Source organism: Schistocerca piceifrons, chromosome 6, assembly GCF_021461385.2.
Source record: "Schistocerca piceifrons isolate TAMUIC-IGC-003096 chromosome 6, iqSchPice1.1, whole genome shotgun sequence".
NCBI lineage: Eukaryota > Metazoa > Arthropoda > Insecta > Orthoptera > Acrididae > Schistocerca > Schistocerca piceifrons.
In genome coordinates this window covers 79,050,926-79,070,393 of record NC_060143.1, presented here as the reverse complement: position 1 = coordinate 79,070,393, position 19,468 = coordinate 79,050,926, and the positions used below count along the sequence as shown (strand labels likewise).

General features: G+C 40.2%; 1 protein-coding gene across 1 annotated transcript in view; it reads right to left on the bottom strand.

The window, feature by feature from the left end:
- Positions 1–7,729: 7,729 nt before the first annotated feature.
- The window catches only part of LOC124802799 (agrin), a 304,188-nt gene continuing 292,449 nt past the window's right edge, over positions 7,730–19,468 (bottom strand). Inside the window, exons 9-10 of the mRNA XM_047263801.1 lie at positions 15,146–15,322; positions 7,730–9,693 (exon numbers count right to left, since the gene is read on the bottom strand). Of these exons, the coding sequence (XP_047119757.1) occupies positions 9,459–9,693; positions 15,146–15,322 (412 nt within the window). The 3' untranslated portion in view covers positions 7,730–9,458. The remainder of the gene's footprint in view (positions 9,694–15,145; positions 15,323–19,468) is intronic.

The following is a 19,468-nucleotide window of genomic DNA, read 5'->3' as shown; positions in this document are numbered from 1 at the left end:
GAACTATGGCAGCAAGACACCTTACTGAATCATTAGGTAATAGAATATTTGCTGTAAAGTTTAGTGCATAATAGTTACTTTTGTTATTTATTTATCAGAAAGCACATTGGTGAAAGGCTAGTAGCTGTGGCATTCAAAGCTAAGAAGGAAATTGCATTGGTTTTATGCAAAAGAATTTAACTTTTATTATGTAATGGATATTATTTTACTTTATTTAGAACGTGAAAGTGGTCAAGCTTTGATTATTTAAATATGTTAAAATGTAAAGTAATGTAGAAAAGCTGCAGCCAATCAGATGGACGGTTTCAGGAAAGGGAACTGCTCTAGTCAGTTGAGCGACAATGCTCAGCACACTGGAAACACGGCCAGGGACGAGCAGACACAGTGCTGGTGCATACATGAAAACAGACAGTTTAGCTGGAGACACCAAAGGGTACAGTTCGGATTGAGATGCGAAAGTGGTCAGTCGGTCTTTAGGCAGCTAGGAAGTGAAACGACTTAGAAAATTTCGTGTTGTTAGTTATCGCGGGACTTAGTCTATGAGTGGTGAGCAACCATGTGCCTGGTGTGAACTCTAACTTTTCCTGTAGATAACTTGCATTTTGTGATGAGATTGTGAATGATCAAACTGTGTCAAATGGATATGCACTTGTTTGTAACAGTAACTCTATATACGACCGCTTTCGCTATCAGTTTGCTTTCTGAATAAACATTATTCTAACCAAATAACATCTGTGTGGCCTACATCATTTGTGGGTTGTTAATTTAGCTCCTTATATTATTATTACTGTTGCTATATGTTATATTAACTTTTTATTTTGAAAACTTGCAATCAGCCAGACAATTTAACCAATCACAAGTGTCTAATTTAGGGCATGTAATGTGACACATGCAGTTCAACCCCTAGCTGAGTTTGAGTGAAGATATTTCGATGAAGAGGAACCTCATGTAAGCCCGTACATCTATGGGATGTTAGTTTGCAATACATGAGCATATTCATTTTCTGCAAGGTACAAATACATCATCTCTGCAATGGAAATATTTGCTGTTACAGCATATAATCATCATCTTTGTCTTATACAGTAACATTGTGTTACTGTCTGCATAACATATCTGCCAGTTTCATTTCCAAATACCATACTTCTGTATGAGGTTGAATAAATATAAAATGAAGGAAAGAATATGTGTGGAAATTACTCCTGCATTTAGTAGAGAAAGCTACATATCTCCTTGAGGGAAGCACATCACAAGTTTTGATTTAGGCCAGGCAGCATTGATGAAGTCTAGTAACAATACCTAGTGTTGTATAGTACTGTAATACATTCACCCAAGGACTGTTTACAATGATGCAGGATTTGTCAGCTTTATAACTGAAGAAATGTTAATCATATATGCAGAAATTTACAAGCATACAGGTGTATTTAGTAAAGATATGACAGGTGGTTGGCTATGGCCTCACTGAAGGAATCATCCCAGCATTTTCCTGAAACAATTTTGGATAGCTGGATGGAACACGAACATTCATGCTCTTGAATCAGAGGCAAGTGTCTTAACAAATGCACTGCCACATTCAGTTTATACATACTTTCAACAAGTTGGTGTAATAACATGAAAAAGAATTGTACATTGTTCATTCAATATCTCAATGCTTTCTTTGCACATGCTATACACACTTGCAGATTACTTCAAAAGCAAAGCCGTTCTTTCATGGCTCTATTACATCTCCGTATCTTTACTTCTGCCTGTCTGATGAAATGAGCCAGGATCACCTCATGATATGTTGAGCTCAGGAAGGAGTTGAGGCAATAGTATTACACAGTATCAGATTTGGGTATATGAATTTCTGATGGTAAAAAAACATGTGAATGCTTATTGTATGCCGGAAATGTTTTACTTGTTAGAAGACTAATGTATCAGCACACAATTTCTGTTCACAGTCACTCAGAGAGATTCTGGGAAAATTTCCTACTAATTGTTTAGGAATTTTGGGCTGTTTCCACCATGTGGTCAAATTTTCCACAGAATTATAGTTGAACCATAAGATAATGACCTTCAGCAGGACATAATTTTCTTTGTGTCATTGAATGGTGAGGAACTCTTTCAGCACCCATCAAATTGTATCCAGTAGCACTGAGGCACAGAATGATGGACCAGTATGATTGTGCTAAATGTTCACTGTCAAACACATGTGAAGCATTAATTTTCTACGCTTTCACATGTGACTACTTGCACAAGATATTGCAGTGCCATTAAGTGTGCCACATTGTATTCAGTGATCTGCTACAGTCAGAAGCATTTGTTGTTGAGGGGGAAAAGTGATGACTACAGTAGTAAATTATGAACAGATGTGCATCTTCAGAAGAGGCCCAATTTGTGGCTTGTGGCATGAATGAACAAAGAATGTTCTGAGGATTAAGTCAATAAAATGTTGGTAAGCTTGAGGCAGGTAAATGGTCACCTATTTTCATACAAAGTTTCTTTTATCATTCTCAAGTTGAACTAGTTTGTCACTGTTTGGTCTACCCTTAATTAGTTACATCATTGGTTGAGTGTATTTTGATGATGTCTCCACTGGTGTCTGGCAGCCATACTCATTAAGTTCTACATACTTCATCCCAGTTTTGATGTGTGCTTTCTGTGGTCTTCAGACATCCACATTGCTTGTAATTATAATTTCACTGGTTATTTAGATGAGGTGGTCACATGTGACAACAGAATGATTATCAAACTGTGGTGTGTTCTGTCAAGAGTTAAATTTTCAGAATATACTGGATAGAATTCATGTTGAACTTCACCGTACAAACTGACATCTCTCCATTGAGTCTTATTTCATACTACACTAGCAACCTGCTCTGGCCCCTCACGGCTAACTTTAAGTATCTGATGTAGCAGTAATTTTGTTTAGCACCCACTGTGCAATATTTATTGGCATTTGGAGAGACTTCTCATGGCAGTGATGGGAGACACAAGCTACCATGCTGCTGGGTTTGCCCAAAAGCATTGCCAGTGTAGCCTCCTGGTAGCGTTAGCTCACTCTGGCCTTGCATTGCAGTTACCTGCTTCCATTGCCCCCAAAGCTTCCTCATAAATCAGTATATATATTAGTGAAAAGCCTATCAAAATGTCGACAGTAGTTCCTGAGATTACCCCAAACATACAAACAGAAACCATGGTGAGGGACTTCAATTTATATATGAATAGAACAAGATGATTTACAAGACTGTCTTTTTATTATGATTGTTGAACATTAGCTTAAAGTGTTAGGTCTCTTTAATTTATTCAAGCATTGCACCAGTGCTTTAGGAAAAAGGAGGGAAAAAAATCTGTAGCTATGGAGTCAACACAGGAAAATTACAAAATTATTTTTTTGAAAACAAATGCTTAGTGACCAAATCGTTTTTACATGCATTTCTTTCAGGTATGACCCCACATTGGGATCAGTGGATTCTCTCGCATGATCTCCCCTTGTCAAATGCGGAAAATGTCAGATCAACTTGTAAACCTGCAACTTTGGATAAATTTTTGTTGGTAACTTTTTATTTCAGTTTACCCATTTGAACAAACCATGCACAACATGAATAGTAAAGAAAACAATATAAAAAAAACTATTCTGTAGATGAAGTCAACATGTGATATGTTATTGTGCCAAATGTATCAACATAAAAAAAAGGATTTGCAGTATCTGTGATAGACTATCCTAGACTTACGCTGCAGTTGCAGTATGATACCTGCCAAAGAGTTTGCCTTTACAAATGTCTGCTTGTGTCTGTGTATGTGCGGATGGATATGTGTGTGTGTGCAAGTGTATACCTGTCCTTTTTTCCCCCTAAGGTAAATCTTTCTGCTCCCGGGATTGGAATGACTCCTTACCCTCTCCCTTAAAACCCACATCCTTTCGTCTTTCCCTCTCCTTCCCTCTTTCCTGATGAAGCAACCGTTGGTTGCAAAAGCTTGAATTTTGTTTGTATGTTTGTGTTTGTTTGTGTGTCTATCGACATGCCAGCGCTTTCGTTTGGTAAGTTACATCATCTTTGTTTTTAGATATAGTTCTCATCTATATGTAGAAGACAAAAATAATGAATATAACTTCTCTATGGTTCAAAAACAGGTGATGCTAGAGGGCTCCCATGAGAATGAATGAACTCCACAAAGATTTAAGGAATGATTAGCAAAGGACTAAACAGACCTTTTGGATTGACTCCTCAAATTTTTTGTTGTATTCCTGCATGTATACCTGACACTGATGCAGCATTGTCGTAACCATGAGCCCTGCACAACACAGTATCCACCCCATCTTTTTTGATATATCCTTCTCACACAAAAAAAGAAGACCAAGAAGGATACTTGAATTTCCATAACGTTGTCTTCCATAAGGGCATATCCAATTATTTTACTCATTTGGTCAGTTCTGCTTTCATAAACAGTCCTGTAAAAATTATTCCATAATGCTTATCTTAGAAACTAGATTAAGGAAAGGCAAACCTACGTTTCTAGCATTTGTAGACTTAGAGAAAGCATTTGACAATGTTGACTGGAATACTCTCTTTCAAATTCTGAAGATGGCAGGGGTAAAATATAGGGAGCGGAAGGCTATTTACAATTTGTACAGTAACCAGATGGCTGTTATAAGAGTTGAGGGGCATGAAAGGGAAGCAGTGGATGGGAAGGGAGTGAGACAGGGTTGTAGCTTATCGCTGATGTTATTCAGTCTGTATATTGAGCAAGCAGTGAAGGAAACAAAAGAAAAATTCGGAGTAGGTATTAAAATCCATAAGGAAGAAATAAAAACTTTTGAGGTTCGCCGATGACATTGTAATTCTGTCAGAGACAGCAAAGGACTTGGAAGAACAGTTGAACGGAATGGATAGTGTCTTGAAGGGAGGATATAAGATGAACATCAACAAAAGCAAAACGAGGATAATGGAATGTAGTCGAATTAAGTCAGGTGATGCTGAGGGAATTAGATTAGGAAATGAGACACTTAAAGTAGTAAAGGAGTTTTGCTGTTTGGGGAGCAAAATAACTGATGATGGTCGATGATATAAAATGTAGACTGGCAATGGCAAGGAAAACGTTTCTAAAGAAGAGAAATTTGTTAACATCAAGTATAGATTTAAGTGTCAGGAAGTCATTTCTGAAAGTATTTGTGTGGAGTGTAGCCATGTATGGAAGTGAAACATGGATGATAAATAGTATGGACAAGAAGAGAATAGAAGCTTTCGAAATGTGTTGCTACAGAAGAATGCTGAAGATTAGATGGGTAGATCACATAACTAATGGGGAGGTATTGAATAGAATTGGGGAGAAGAGGAGTTTGTGGCACAACTTGACAAGAAGGAGGGATCGGTTGGTAGGACATGTTCTGAGGCATCATGGGATCACCAATTTAGTATTGGAGGGCAGCGTGGAGGGTAAAAATCGTAGAGGGAGACCAAGAGATGACTACACTAAGCAGATTCAGAGGGATGTAGGTTGCAGTAAGTACTGGAAGATGAAGAAGCTTGCACAGGATAGAGTAGCATGGAGAGCTGCATCAAACCAGTCTCAGGACTGAAGACCACAACAACAACAACGTTTAGCCTTTTTCATATGTGCAGTATGGGTGCCGGCCGCTGTGGCTGGGCGGTTCTAGGCGCTTCAGCCTGGAACCGCGCTGCTGCTATGGTCACAGGTTCGAATCCTGCCTCAGGCATGGATGTGTGTGCTGTCCTTAGGTTAGTTAGGTTTAAGTAGTTCTAAGTCTAGGGGACTGATGACCTCAGATGTTAAGTCCCATTGTGCTCAGAGCCATTTTCTGTGCAGTATTTTTTTCCTTAAAATGTTCACCCAACACAAAAATAAAATAATTTTGTACCCCTTTTGACAAATAAGAAGGTACTCTCATTGACCCATCAGCAGTCACTTCAGGTTTTAAACAATGCTTTTTCAATACTAGATCACATTTCTCCATTAATGGCACCAGTTGTAAGAAATTTTCTCTGTCTTCTGATGAAACATCTTCATGATGACCATGGAAAGCCAGGTTTTGCTTGGCTAAGAACAGCATACTATCTAAAAGGCAATGCAAAATGTATCTCCACTTTTTGATCTTATCATTCACAGTTTTCTGATTATCTTTGTCAATGGTTTTATTAAGTTTCAAGCCAAGAGAGTGTTTTCCGTTTTTCTTAATTTGCTAAATGTTCAAGTGACAACTATTGGTTTGATGTCTTTGGATTCAATTACCAACACTAACAGAAGACAGAAATAAATTTATTTTTGTTGGTATTACCCTCAGAGGCAAATAAGTGACAGTAAAAACCGTATAGTTTCTTTGGTGATGGTGAGTATCGCATCTATTTCCATAAATATTCATCTTGTTCAAATGTGAGTAGAAGCACAACAAAGTAAAACAATGATGTGTTCCTTTCATGTGTGCACCTGGTACTCCTATAGATTCCGAAAGTCCCTCCTTGTTTTGATATATTTAATTACCTTTTTCAGTAATCACAATTTTGATATGCACGGGAACAGGTATTGACCAATGTGCAGTGTCATTTGATGAAGACAAGTCTGAGTTAGATGCATCAGAAATATCTGTTATTTATGTTTCATGCCGAACTCATCCCACACTCCATACACGAGTGGAACAGAAAGGAACCATAATAACTGGTACAATGGAATATACCCTCTGCCATGCACCTCATGGTAGTTTGCAGAGTATAGATGTAGATGTGAGTAGGATGCAACACCTTCAAGGCACTGACTATAGAGGTAGATTGATTTTTATGATATTGGGCGAATGCGGCAGAAAAAAGCATTTTTCTACAATTAGTTCCAACATATAAAATCTAAATGACTGTAGTGTTTTTAATTATCTGTAATCTTTGAAAAAGTAATTTTTAGAATGAACTACTGTAATTAAAAAATTAATAAATCAATGTTAAGCACTTCAGATGTTTTTAAACTGTACTTGTAGTATACCTGTGTAGGTGGCATAGGTATCAAAAGGTGTTACATAAAGAATAATTGTGTGTAGCAAACAACTGATTATCATTCTACAGTTTTTAAGTTTCATGCAACATTTTACAAAAATTCTTAAAATTCTGACTGCACCCACTGACAGTTACTAAGGCATTATAATAGGTAAGCAGGTATCTATGTTTATATTTAGTGTATGTGTGGGGTCTGGAACTCTAAAATAAATCTTATTTACTGAAGATACTTTGGCCTCATTTGGGATTTGATTAAAAGTTGTCTGGTTCCAGGGAGACCATGAGAATTGGAGGCCCTGCCCTCTGGACGAAAGGAGGCCGCACATGGGCCACCCTCCACCAACCCTCTCACCCCCTCCTCCCCCCCCCCCCCCCCTCCCCTCCACCCAGTCTGCTACTGCAAGGGAAAAAAAGAAAGAAAGAAGAAAAAGAAGCTTGAAGTAATTCTTGTCTTCCACTCACCGACTGCCTGAAGGTGTGGAAATGGACAGAGTGCACCCGAGCCCTTCCTTATTTAAAAGCCAGGAAACTACTTTCCAAAAATTTTAATATCATCAAAGTGTGCCAAAAACATAAAGAAGATCCTTGGGTAGTAAAACAGAGTTTTGACTTAGACTCACGAAAGAATCTAATAAATAGGAAGTCTAACTGTGTGTGGCTTTCATCCTCTGTAAATTCTAGAAGTCGATGGATCAAATGCAAAACTGAGGACAACAAAGGTAAAAACTGAAAACTGATAAAAATTCAAGTAAAACTTCAGTTGTTTATATACATGTATTTCAAAAAAATAAATGCAGACCATAAACATACCATTATTGAAATATTCACTTTCAAAGAGTAAATGTTTTACATTCACTTACTAAATTAATTAATAAATTATCACATTATCACTTCATTTACAGTCTGACTCATACAATTTTGCATTCGCCATTTGTGATTTATCTCATATTAGGGAAATCAAAGGCACTTTTTGTGATGTTTTTATTTACTTTTAGATTTCATTATGAAACATTCAGAATCCAAAGTTACCATATAATGTGGCTTGTCGACTACAACATCTCAAACATTTTAGAGTACTGTGATGCCCATCAAATTCTTACTGCCTTTGTCACTTGGTACTCAAAATTGTTATAATCTTTAGCACCATACTGGGATGTGGCAATACTAATTAAATATGAAGCATGTATTTCTCTGCAAGCTATATTCTAGAGTAAAGTGACGATCAAAACAGTTGAAACTTTTTTTCCAACATCTTGACTGACAAATATAGGGCATACATAAGTAAATATGAGATTTGTGCAAATTAGGTTACAAAAGAATTCCGTATAAAAACATAAACAAAAATTTAGGAACAATTTTATAAATCATTTGTCATTAATGAGAACATACACTTCATATATATTTACAAGCAAAGGAAAATAAAATAAATTAAATCTTATAAATAGTCTTAATATAAATTATGCTACATACTACTGTTATGTCACTTAATGAAAGAAATCTTCTCTTGCTTCATTTTCTGTACTACAATATTTCTAAGAAAGTGGGTTTGTTTCAGGAACTAGACTGTCTTGGCATTGTGAAAAGTAGTACACAGTAGCAAATATTTGATTTGAAGTACTCATCTTAAAACATCATTTCCTGAGTGAAGTATCCTACTTGTTGAATAATTTGTTAAACATAACTAATCTTACACTTTTTTTTTTACTTTTCTATAATGTGAATCAAGAAAGTATTAATACCTGCAGTCATGGAATGTGCCATAGTTCATATAAATTAGAGGCATTTTTCATTAAACTTACAATATGCTGTAAACCGCCGAGAATGATTAACAATGAAATTGTTAATAAACAACTTATATCCACCTGTTGTCTGTGATGTATATTTTTACACAACCCTTCTGTGTCTCAAGAAATGAAATTACTTCTCAGCTGTTTATTATGCTGGGAGTGACCATAACAATAAGAAATAAAAGCAAAATATTTAAATTTGTTGTGATTTAATAATGGACTTCACTTTTAGAGAGGAAGCTGATGGACCTCGTAGTTTTATCAGGGACATGGCCTTAGATAGCCTCCTTGTATTAAAGTGAAATTTAACTTTTCAGCCCCTAGTGAATAAGTTCAGGCACTCTCTGATATACTTCTTTTTTTTATAGAAACTTACAGGATTTATGAAGGCTTGAATGGGGTAGGAAAAAATTTATATTTAAGTAAATTTCTTTTCTAAGAGAGGTTTTGATTTGTGAGATATCTCCTGTGTGGCAAAATTGCATACCATTTTCAAGTTATTAATGTGTACATCTCTTAGGCGATGGAAAATGAAAAACAGGCTTTCATTATTTTGCTAACAAATCAACATCCAAGTGACATTTCTGGATAAAGTTTGCCTCATTCTCCCCGCAATTTGCAATAAAAAGCCAGAGACCACTTTGTGCTAAGACATATTATGTATGATGTATATAAAAGTAAATGATAGTAAAGTGACTTAATATAAATAGTTGCGTGGAGGAGATGCTATCGGTTCCCCACACCGCCCAAGATGTGCTTTAGAAACCAGCGACCGCGAGCGGCAGTTTTCAAGTTCGAGGAAGCACTCGTTGGAGTATGTCTTACCATCTGTGCCACATACTGGGTCATAATGTGGTGGACAGATCTTCTGACAACCACGGAAGACAAAGCCACTCAGGCAGCGTTTCAGTGGAACAGCATAGACATGTTTCCTGAAAAGAAATAATTAATTTGTTAAAGCAGACTGAGAAATTACTGGGACAATATTGTCTTACATGATTGTCACAGTTATTTTGTTCAGTGTGTTCTTTAATGCACACTTAAAGTCAGTAGAAAGGGATAGACTTAAGAGTTATGTTGTAGTTCAAGAAACAGGAGAGTAATAAAATAAGAAAGCTGGGAAATAATGAACATGTTTCTCTTTCCTTGAAGAGTGATGGGAGGAAACTATATATTGTAATTGTGTATTTAGTGACTAGTGCATTTTCATCGGAAGACTGAGAAAATATTTTATTAATGAACTGCAATTACTAATCTCAGCCTTGCATGGAAGGTAAGCAAATAAAACTGTTCCATGAGATCATCATCTCTGCATGTGTGTGTGTGTATCTATATATGCACTAGCAAATTTGGAAATGATTCACAACTGCTAAATATGTATGGGAATTGTATGTACATCCTGATCTCACTCCTCCCCCCCCCCCCCCCCCCCCAAACCTCCCTTTCTTCCCACTCTGTCTCTCTCTGACCTTGAGCCTTGTTTACTGGTATTGCAAACGAAACTCTTTAATTTGGGACTGAAGTCGCTTAAAATGAATCTGGGTAAATTGGTTGGGATCATTGGCATACAGGATATGAGTGACATCACCAGCTGCTGGATCTGTGAGGATAACAGGTTCAGTGACAGTATTCTGCATAATTTTAATAATTGAACTGCTGAGGTTATTAAGTTCAGACAATTCAGATTGCATTGTCGTCTTTTAATCATAAGCCGATAAGCCATAAATACAACTTTCCTGTTTTCTGTAAAACCAATGGCAAGGAAGAAAACAGCTCATCCTATCAGTCTGCTAAAAGGGATTGGTTGGCTTTAATTTATTTTACCTAATGTTTCATAGAGAAATTTCCATTCTTGATTATATTTTTTTAGCTTTTAAAGAAGGTATAGTCCAAAAGCTCAGCAACGACTTCAGTTTTGTCTGTGTACTTGTCAACCACACAGTGCCCCAATTATATGGTGATTAAGTTATGTGAATCATATTCCAAGTATGGTGCAGGGAAGAGAGTCTGGGGATGTAGAAGGAAGTCAAGAACAAGCACCCAAGTACAGTACAATAAAGTACCTCAATTTTATAAAAGTTTTAATATTAATCGAACTATAAATTAATACAATAACTTTAAGAGTTTCTTTGAAGATGCCGGTCAGTTGAGTAGAGCACTTTATCTAACAGAAAAATTAATACATTAACTTTAAGAGTTTCTTTAAAGATACGTGTCAGTTGATTAGAGTGAGTTACTCAACAGAATTATCTTTAATTTAGCAAGTTGTATACAGGAAATCTCCACAGCTAGTAAATGTTTAAAGAACAATCTTCACCAAGATAAGATGCACACCAGTGACAGTCATATGATGTTAAGTCACAAACTGTGTGCAGTTGGGTTCATTGGAAACCATACCACTCCTTCATGATAGTAATTTGTACTCGAATGTGAAGAAGGACAGCAGTCAGCCCAGTATCCATAATTTATTGCAGATCTAGATCTGACTATAACATAATGATCATCAGTGCATTAGCATAAAAATCATATAGGCATAATCATGTCAGAGTATAAGCGTGTGACAACTGATGATAGCATTTGCATAGCAGAAACAAAGAAACCTATATGACTTGTCTTGTAATGTACTAATGATGACTATGTTATAGTTATATAATCAAAAACAAGATCTGCAAATAAATTATGGATTCTGCCACTGAATGCTATCCTTTACATCTGAATATTCAATGGTTGTTGTGCACCACTAGTATCCAACAGATTCCAATTTAATAATTTGTATGCTTTCTAATTCGTTCCACTGTTCACTATTTGTGACTGAGACCATAGCTATAATGCTGTACAATTACTTATGACTACAGTAGAACTCCATAGGTTCTATTTTGTTATTGATGACATTCTATTACCTACATTTAGCATGCTTGTTTGACTTTTTATCATTTGATGATGATTTGTACAATTGAAAATCAATGCGAATGAAACTTTTTTTCAGTCATCAGCTTATCTTCATGAAGATGATGATGTTTAAATTAAATCATAAGTTTCCCTCCATTAATAACAAAGGCATTTAATATGGTATGGTAGGATGGTGAATTCATATGTATCCACATGTCTTAACTTCATTCTTTACTAATGTCAAGGTCTTGAAGTTCTTGTTTACATTGTTTATCATCCTAGGATTGTATTCATGCTTTGAATTATTATTTTTATTATTATTTTGTTGAGAAACAAGAAGTATATGTAAGGAAAACAAATATATTTTGAAACATTGTCGAAATTTTCATGTTTTTTAACACCTTTCTGCAGATGTAATTCTTATATTATGCTTTCATTTTTTGGGAAGAAAAAGATCTTTGTAAGGTAAGTAGTTACACCTGCCTCCCCCCTCCTCCCCCCCTTCAGTTTGAATGTAAATATCCAGAATAAACTAACTTCTTCATTCCTTAGTCACCTATAGTTTTTGTCATGTGTGTTGCAAATGTAGGTGAATTAAGGTGCCATAATAGTGAATTACCAGTAAAATATGATATTCACTGCTTTTGACATAATCACTTGAAGATTTATCTTTAAGAGAGTTGACAACATCGAAAACTTCCTTTGAAAATGTAAAATGTAACTGAACTTCACCTAACATTGGAAACAACATGTTGGAATATCAGCAATATAAGGAAAAAGAAAGACTGCTACTCTTCTTAAAGATGACATGTTGAGTTGGAGACAGCCACAATGAAAAGACTGAAAGACATTTAGCTTTCAGCCTAAGGCCTTTTTCAGAAAAGGAAACACACACACATGAACACACACAGTCATTCACACAAGCAAGCGCACTTCACGCACACATGACTGCCATATCCAGCAGCTTAGACCAGGATGCAACTGTCATGTGGAATGCGAGCAGCAGTCTGGAGGGGACAGTGAAGGAGAAGGGGTGGCAGTGTGTGGATCGGGGGAGAGAAGAGAGCCGTCTGGCAGAGTGTGCAGGGACTAGATGGAGGCAAGACAAGACTGCGACCAGGTGCAGTGTTTGGATGCTGTTGGGCAGGTTGTTGAGGAGGGTGAGTTATGGGGAGTAGAAAAGTAGAGGAGAAGGGAAACGGAAAGATGGGTGAGTGTGTTGGCAGAGGACGGCTTACAATGAGGTTGAAGGGACATCAGAAGGGAGAAGGTGATAGGACAGAGGGTGTGGAAACTGTTGGTGGAGAGTGTGGGGACAATATGTTACCTGAGGTTGCGGTCAGGATGATTTTGGGTGTACTGTAGTAGATCACCCAGTGGCAGAACATGCAGCTGAACAAACATGCTTGATTTCAATGTCTCCTTTACACCCCTGGCCATCTGGTTCATGTCATCCACCGCCAACTTTTCTGCACTGCACAGAAGGGAGTTATCCTTACAACACATTCTTCACTCCAGAAATCATCCTGGCCTCAACCTATGGTTACTCACTGCCCCATACCCTCCACACAACAGTTCCTGAAATGTCTGTCCTGTCACATCCCCCCACCCTCACGGTGTGACACCCTGCGTCAGTGCGCCCACCCGTCTTTCCCCTTCCCTACTCTCCCATTTTCCGCTCCCTGTTGCCCCCTCCCCAACACCCTACCCCACAGCCTCTCGATGCTGTGTCTAGTGGCAGTCTTGTCATATCTCCATCTAGTCCTTCCACCCTCTACCAGACTACAACTTCTCTCACCCCACCCATACCCTGCTATACCTTCCACTTTTCTGGCCTCTCCATATTGTTGCTATTTTTCCATGTGACAGCTGCATTCCAATTTGAGCTGCTGGAGATGGTGGTCATGTGTGCACGATGTGTGCTTGCTTGTGTGAATGAATGTCTGTATGTGAGTGTGTGCATGTGTGGGGGTTCCTTTTCTGAAGAAGACTTCGGCAGAAAGCTAAATGTGTGGCATGAAATGATAATTAAATCAAGACTCTAAGCTGTCTACAGGCATTGATGTACATCAACGGGGACAGTTGAAAATGTGTGCCCCGACCAGGACTCGAACCTGGGATCTCCTTCTTACATGGCAGATGCTCTATCCATCTGAGCCACTGAGGGCACAGAGGATAGTGCAACTGCAGGGATTTATCCCTTGCCTGCCCCTGTGAGACCCACATTCCCAACTTAATGTCCACACACTACATTCGTAGTGTCCCTGCCCATTACACTCATTACTAGCAGCAATCAATCTTACTGAGTCCCATAAGAGTTGGGCAATGCGTGTGTATCGAGCACAGAAGAAGAAGGTCAATGGCCAGTTAACCTTAACTATATGAAGGTGGTATCTGTTCCTTTGAATGTGTCCGAAAGAACTGATGCCGTCTTCATATAAATGTGTGGCAGTCTTTCTGTTGTGCCAGTCTACAACTCAACATGTCATCTTTATGTTGCGTGGCAATCTATCCTTTTCCTTATACTGATGAACTTTATCTGACTTCCAGAATGAGGTTTTCACTCTGCAGCAGAGTGTGCGCTGATATGAAACTTCCTGGCAGATTAAAACTGTGTGCCCAACCGAGACTCGAACTCGGGACCTTTGCCTTTCGCGGGCAAGTGCTCTACCAACTGAGCTACCGAAGCACGACTCACGCCCGGTACTCACAGCTTTACTTCTGCCAGTACCTCGTCTCCTACCTTCCAAAGTTTACAGAAGCTCTCCTGCGAACCTTGCAGAACTAGCACTCCTGAAAGAAAGGATATTGCGGAGACATGGCTTAGCCACAGCCTGGGGGATGTTTCCAGAATGAGGTTTTCACTCTGCAGTGGAGTGTGCGCTGATATGAAACTTCCTGGCAGATTAAAACTGTGTGCCCGACCGAGACTCGAACTCGGGACCTTTGCCTTTCGCGGGCAAGTGCTCTACCAACTGAGCTACCGAAGCACGACTCACGCCCGGTACTCACAGCTTTACTTCTGCCAGTACCTCGTCTCCTACCTTCCAAACTTTACAGAAGCTCTCCTGCGAACCTGCAGAACTTCTGTAAAGTTTGGAAGGTAGGAGACGAGGTACTGGCAGAAGTAAAGCTGTGAGTACCGGGCGTGAGTCGTGCTTCGGTAGCTCAGTTGGTAGAGCACTTGCTCGCGAAAGGCAAAGGTCCCGAGTTCGAGTCTCGGTCGGGCACACAGTTTTAATCTGCCAGGAAGTTTATCTGACTTGTTTTATAACACTGAAAGATTGTAGACTATCCACAAAGGGCATGTTATTTTCTTTTTCCTTACTATGTGAGGAACACACACTGGTGTAGGTTCGGAAGTTGCTTTTACCTATGATTTGCAGATATACACTGTGTGCCCTATTCCATCCAGTGAAGATAAGCCACCTGCCACCGTTCTTCCCTGTTGTTGCCTGTTGCAACTTGAAATGAGTGAATGGAAGTCACACTCACCCACAGTTGCTGCGACGCATTTCACATTCGTTGCGATAGAATTTATTGTCCGAACCACAAACAAAGGCACTTTCCTCATCACATATATCATTGCAACGCTCAGTTGTGCGGCAGTGATGAAGAGGAACTGCTACTACTTTTTGTCCGCATGTCTCTCGCCGCATGATACACTCAGATCTGAAACAAAGAGACACAGTTCATTCTCAAACATATAACATGCATACATTGTGGATCAAGAATTTGTTGAAGGAGATAAGATTTCATGTAAAAGATAATTGGGTTCCCAGCGAACACATAAATAAACTTAATTTATTAGGAGATTGTATGGGATGACGCACATCAGTTATTTGCATATTTCAGTATTCAGCAGCACTGCATTTGCTGGATTTATAGCAGAGATTGTGCACGCTAATCTCATGAGCAGTATGAAGTACAGATTGTTTTAATCATTTGGACACACAGTGTTATAGTGAACATCTAAAAGCAATTCTGTTGTTCAATACATTCACCTGCCCATTACTGAGAAGAAAAAGTTAGATTTCATTATTATTGCCTTGGTTTCTTATCTTGGTAAGAGAAGAAATATAAAGAGGTTATAATTCTTGAAACATCTGACATGTCATTTGAACAGTCCACAGGCATACTTCTGGTTCACAGTGTCCAGTGGGCACAATATTTTGGCAATCAGAGCTATTACCATCATCAGGTGTGCTGATGAACTGACCTCCTGGGGGTGCAGAATCGACATATCACCTCCTCCTGCAAGCTGCTCCATACACAAGGGATGGGGATGCAAATCAGTAGTGCACCACCAGGAGGTCAGTTTGTCAGAAAACATGACAACAGCAGCATCTCAGCGGAAATGTTGTGCCCACCAAACACTGTAAACTGGAACAGCCATAGACTGTTCAGTCGACAAATAAATGGAAATAAATTGAAAAATCACTCATCACATGTTGTTGGTCATTGAAAAGTTATGATTTACGTGAAAATATGTTAATAATGGCAGCTACTTGAGATATAGACTTATAAGTAATGCCAAAAGTTTTACATAATGGCATGAAATGGAGTCATCCATGAGAGGCAAACTTTACCTACACTCCTTTTTGAATATATATATATATAATAGAGGGAAATATTCCACGTGGGAAAAATATATCTAAAAAGAAAGATGATGAAACTTACCAAACAAAAGCGCTGGCAGGTCGATAGACACACAAACAAACACAAACATACACACAAAATTCTAGCTTTCGCAACCAATGGTTGCCTCGTCAGGAAAGAGGGAAGGAGAAGGAAAGACAAAAGGATATGGGTTTTGAGGGAGAGGGTAAGGAGTCATTCCAATCCCGGGAGCGGAAAGACTTACCTTAGGGGGAAAAAAGGACAGGTATACACTCGCACACACACACATATCCATCCACACATACACAGACACAAGCAGACATTTGTAAAGGCAAAGAGTTTGGGCAGAGATGTCAGTCGGGGCGGATGTACAGAGGCAAAGATGAAGTTGAAAGACAGGTGAGGTATGAGCGGCGGCAAATTGAAATTAGAAATTAGCGGAGATTGAGGCCTGGCGGATAGCGAGAAGAAAGGATATGCTGAAGGGCAAGTTCCCATCTCCGGAGTTCTGACAGGTTGGTGTTAGTGGGAAGTATCCAGATAACCCGGACAGTGTAACACTGTGCCAAGATGTGCTGGCCGTGCACCAAGGCATGTTTAGCCACAGGGTGATCCTCATTACCAACAAACACTGTCTGCCTGTGTCCATTCATGCGAATGGACAGTTTGTTGCTGGTCATTCCCACATAGAACGCTTCACAGTGTAGGCAGGTCAGTTGGTAAATCACGTGGGTGCTTTCACACGTGGCTCTGCCTTTGATCGTGTACACCTTCCGGGTTACAGGACTGGAATAGGTGGTGGTGGGAGGGTGCATGGGACAGGTTTTACACCGGGGGCGGTTACAGGGGTAGGAGCCAGAGGGTAGGGAAGGTGGTTTGGGGATTTCATAGGGATGAACTAAGAGGTTGCGAAGGTTAGGTGGACGGCGGAAAGACACTCTTGGTGGAGTGGGGAGGATTTCATGAAGGATGGATCTCATTTCAGGGCAGGATTTGAGGAAGTCGTATCCCTGCTGGAGAGCCACATTCAGAATCTGATCCAGTCCCGGAAAGTATCCTGTCACAAGTGGGGCACTTTTGGGGTTCTTCTGTGGAAGGTTCCGGGTTTGAGGAGATGAGGATGTGGCTCTGGTTATTTGCTTCTGTACCAGGTCGGGAGGGTAGTTACGGGATGCAAAAGCTGTTTTCAGGTTGTTGGTGTAATGGTTCAAGGATTCCGGACTGGAGCAGATTCGTTTGCCACGAAGACCTAGGCTGTAGGGAAGGGACCGTTTGATGTGGAATGGGTGGCAGCCGTCATAATGGAGGTACTGTTGCTTGTTGGTGGGTTTAATGTGGACGGACGTGTGAAGCTGGCCATTGGACAGGTGGAGGTCAACGTCAAGGAAAGTGGCATGGGATTTGGAGTAGGACCAGGTGAATCTGATGGAACCAAAGGAGTTAAGGTTGGAGAGGAAATTCTGGAGTTCTTCTTCACTGTGGTTACCAAGCCCCCACCGAACGCATCTCTGCCTACGTAGATGAACACCTTCAACCCATTACATGCAGTCTCCCATCCTTCATCAAAGACACCAACCACTTTCTCAAACGCCTGGAATCCCTACCCAGTCTGTTACCCGCGGAAACCATCCTTGTAACCATTGATGCCACTTCCTTATATACAAATATTCCGCATGTCCAGGGCCTCGCTGCGATGGAGCACTTCCTTTCACGCCGATCACCTGCCGCCCTACCTAAAACCTCTTTCCTCATTACCTTAGCCAGCTTCATCCTGACCCACAACTTCTTCACTTTTGAAGGCCAGATATACCAACAATTAAAGGGAACAGCCATGGGTACCAGGATGGCCCCCTCGTATGCCAACCTATTCATGGGTCGCTTAGAGGAAGCCTTCCTGGTTACCCAGGCCTGCCAACCCGAAGTTTGGTACAGATTTATTGATGACATTTTCGTGATCTGGACTCACAGTGAAGAAGAACTCCAGAATTTCCTCTCCAACCTTAACTCCTTTGGTTCCATCAGATTCACCTGGTCCTACTCCAAATCCCATGCCACTTTCCTTGACGTTGACCTCCACCTGTCCAATGGCCAGCTTCACACGTCCGTCCACATTAAACCCACCAACAAGCAACAGTACCTCCATTATGACAGCTGCCACCCATTCCACATCAAACGGTCCCTTCCCTACAGCCTAGGTCTTCGTGGCAAACGAATCTGCTCCAGTCCGGAATCCTTGAACCATTACACCAACAACCTGAAAACAGCTTTTGCATCCCGTAACTACCCTCCCGACCTGGTACAGAAGCAAATAACCAGAGCCACATCCTCATCTCCTCAAACCCGGAACCTTCCACAGAAGAACCCCAAAAGTGCCCCACTTGTGACAGGATACTTTCCGGGACTGGATCAGATTCTGAATGTGGCTCTCCAGCAGGGATACGACTTCCTCAAATCCTGCCCTGAAATGAGATCCATCCTTCATGAAATCCTCCCCACTCCACCAAGAGTGTCTTTCCGCCGTCCACCTAACCTTCGCAACCTCTTAGTTCATCCCTATGAAATCCCCAAACCACCTTCCCTACCCTCTGGCTCCTACCCCTGTAACCGCCCCCGGTGTAAAACCTGTCCCATGCACCCTCCCACCACCACCTATTCCAGTCCTGTAACCCGGAAGGTGTACACGATCAAAGGCAGAGCCACGTGTGAAAGCACCCACGTGATTTACCAACTGACCTGCCTACACTGTGAAGCGTTCTATGTGGGAATGACCAGCAACAAACTGTCCATTCGCATGAATGGACACAGGCAGACAGTGTTTGTTGGTAATGAGGATCACCCTGTGGCTAAACATGCCTTGGTGCACGGCCAGCACATCTTGGCACAGTGTTACACTGTCCGGGTTATCTGGATACTTCCCACTAACACCAACCTGTCAGAACTCCGGAGATGGGAACTTGCCCTTCAGCATATCCTTTCTTCTCGCTATCCGCCAGGCCTCAATCTCCGCTAATTTCTAATTTCAATTTGCCGCCGCTCATACCTCACCTGTCTTTCAACTTCATCTTTGCCTCTGTACATCCGCCCCGACTGACATCTCTGCCCAAACTCTTTGCCTTTACAAATGTCTGCTTGTGTCTGTGTATGTGTGGATGGATATGTGTGTGTGTGCGAGTGTATACCTGTCCTTTTTTCCCCCTA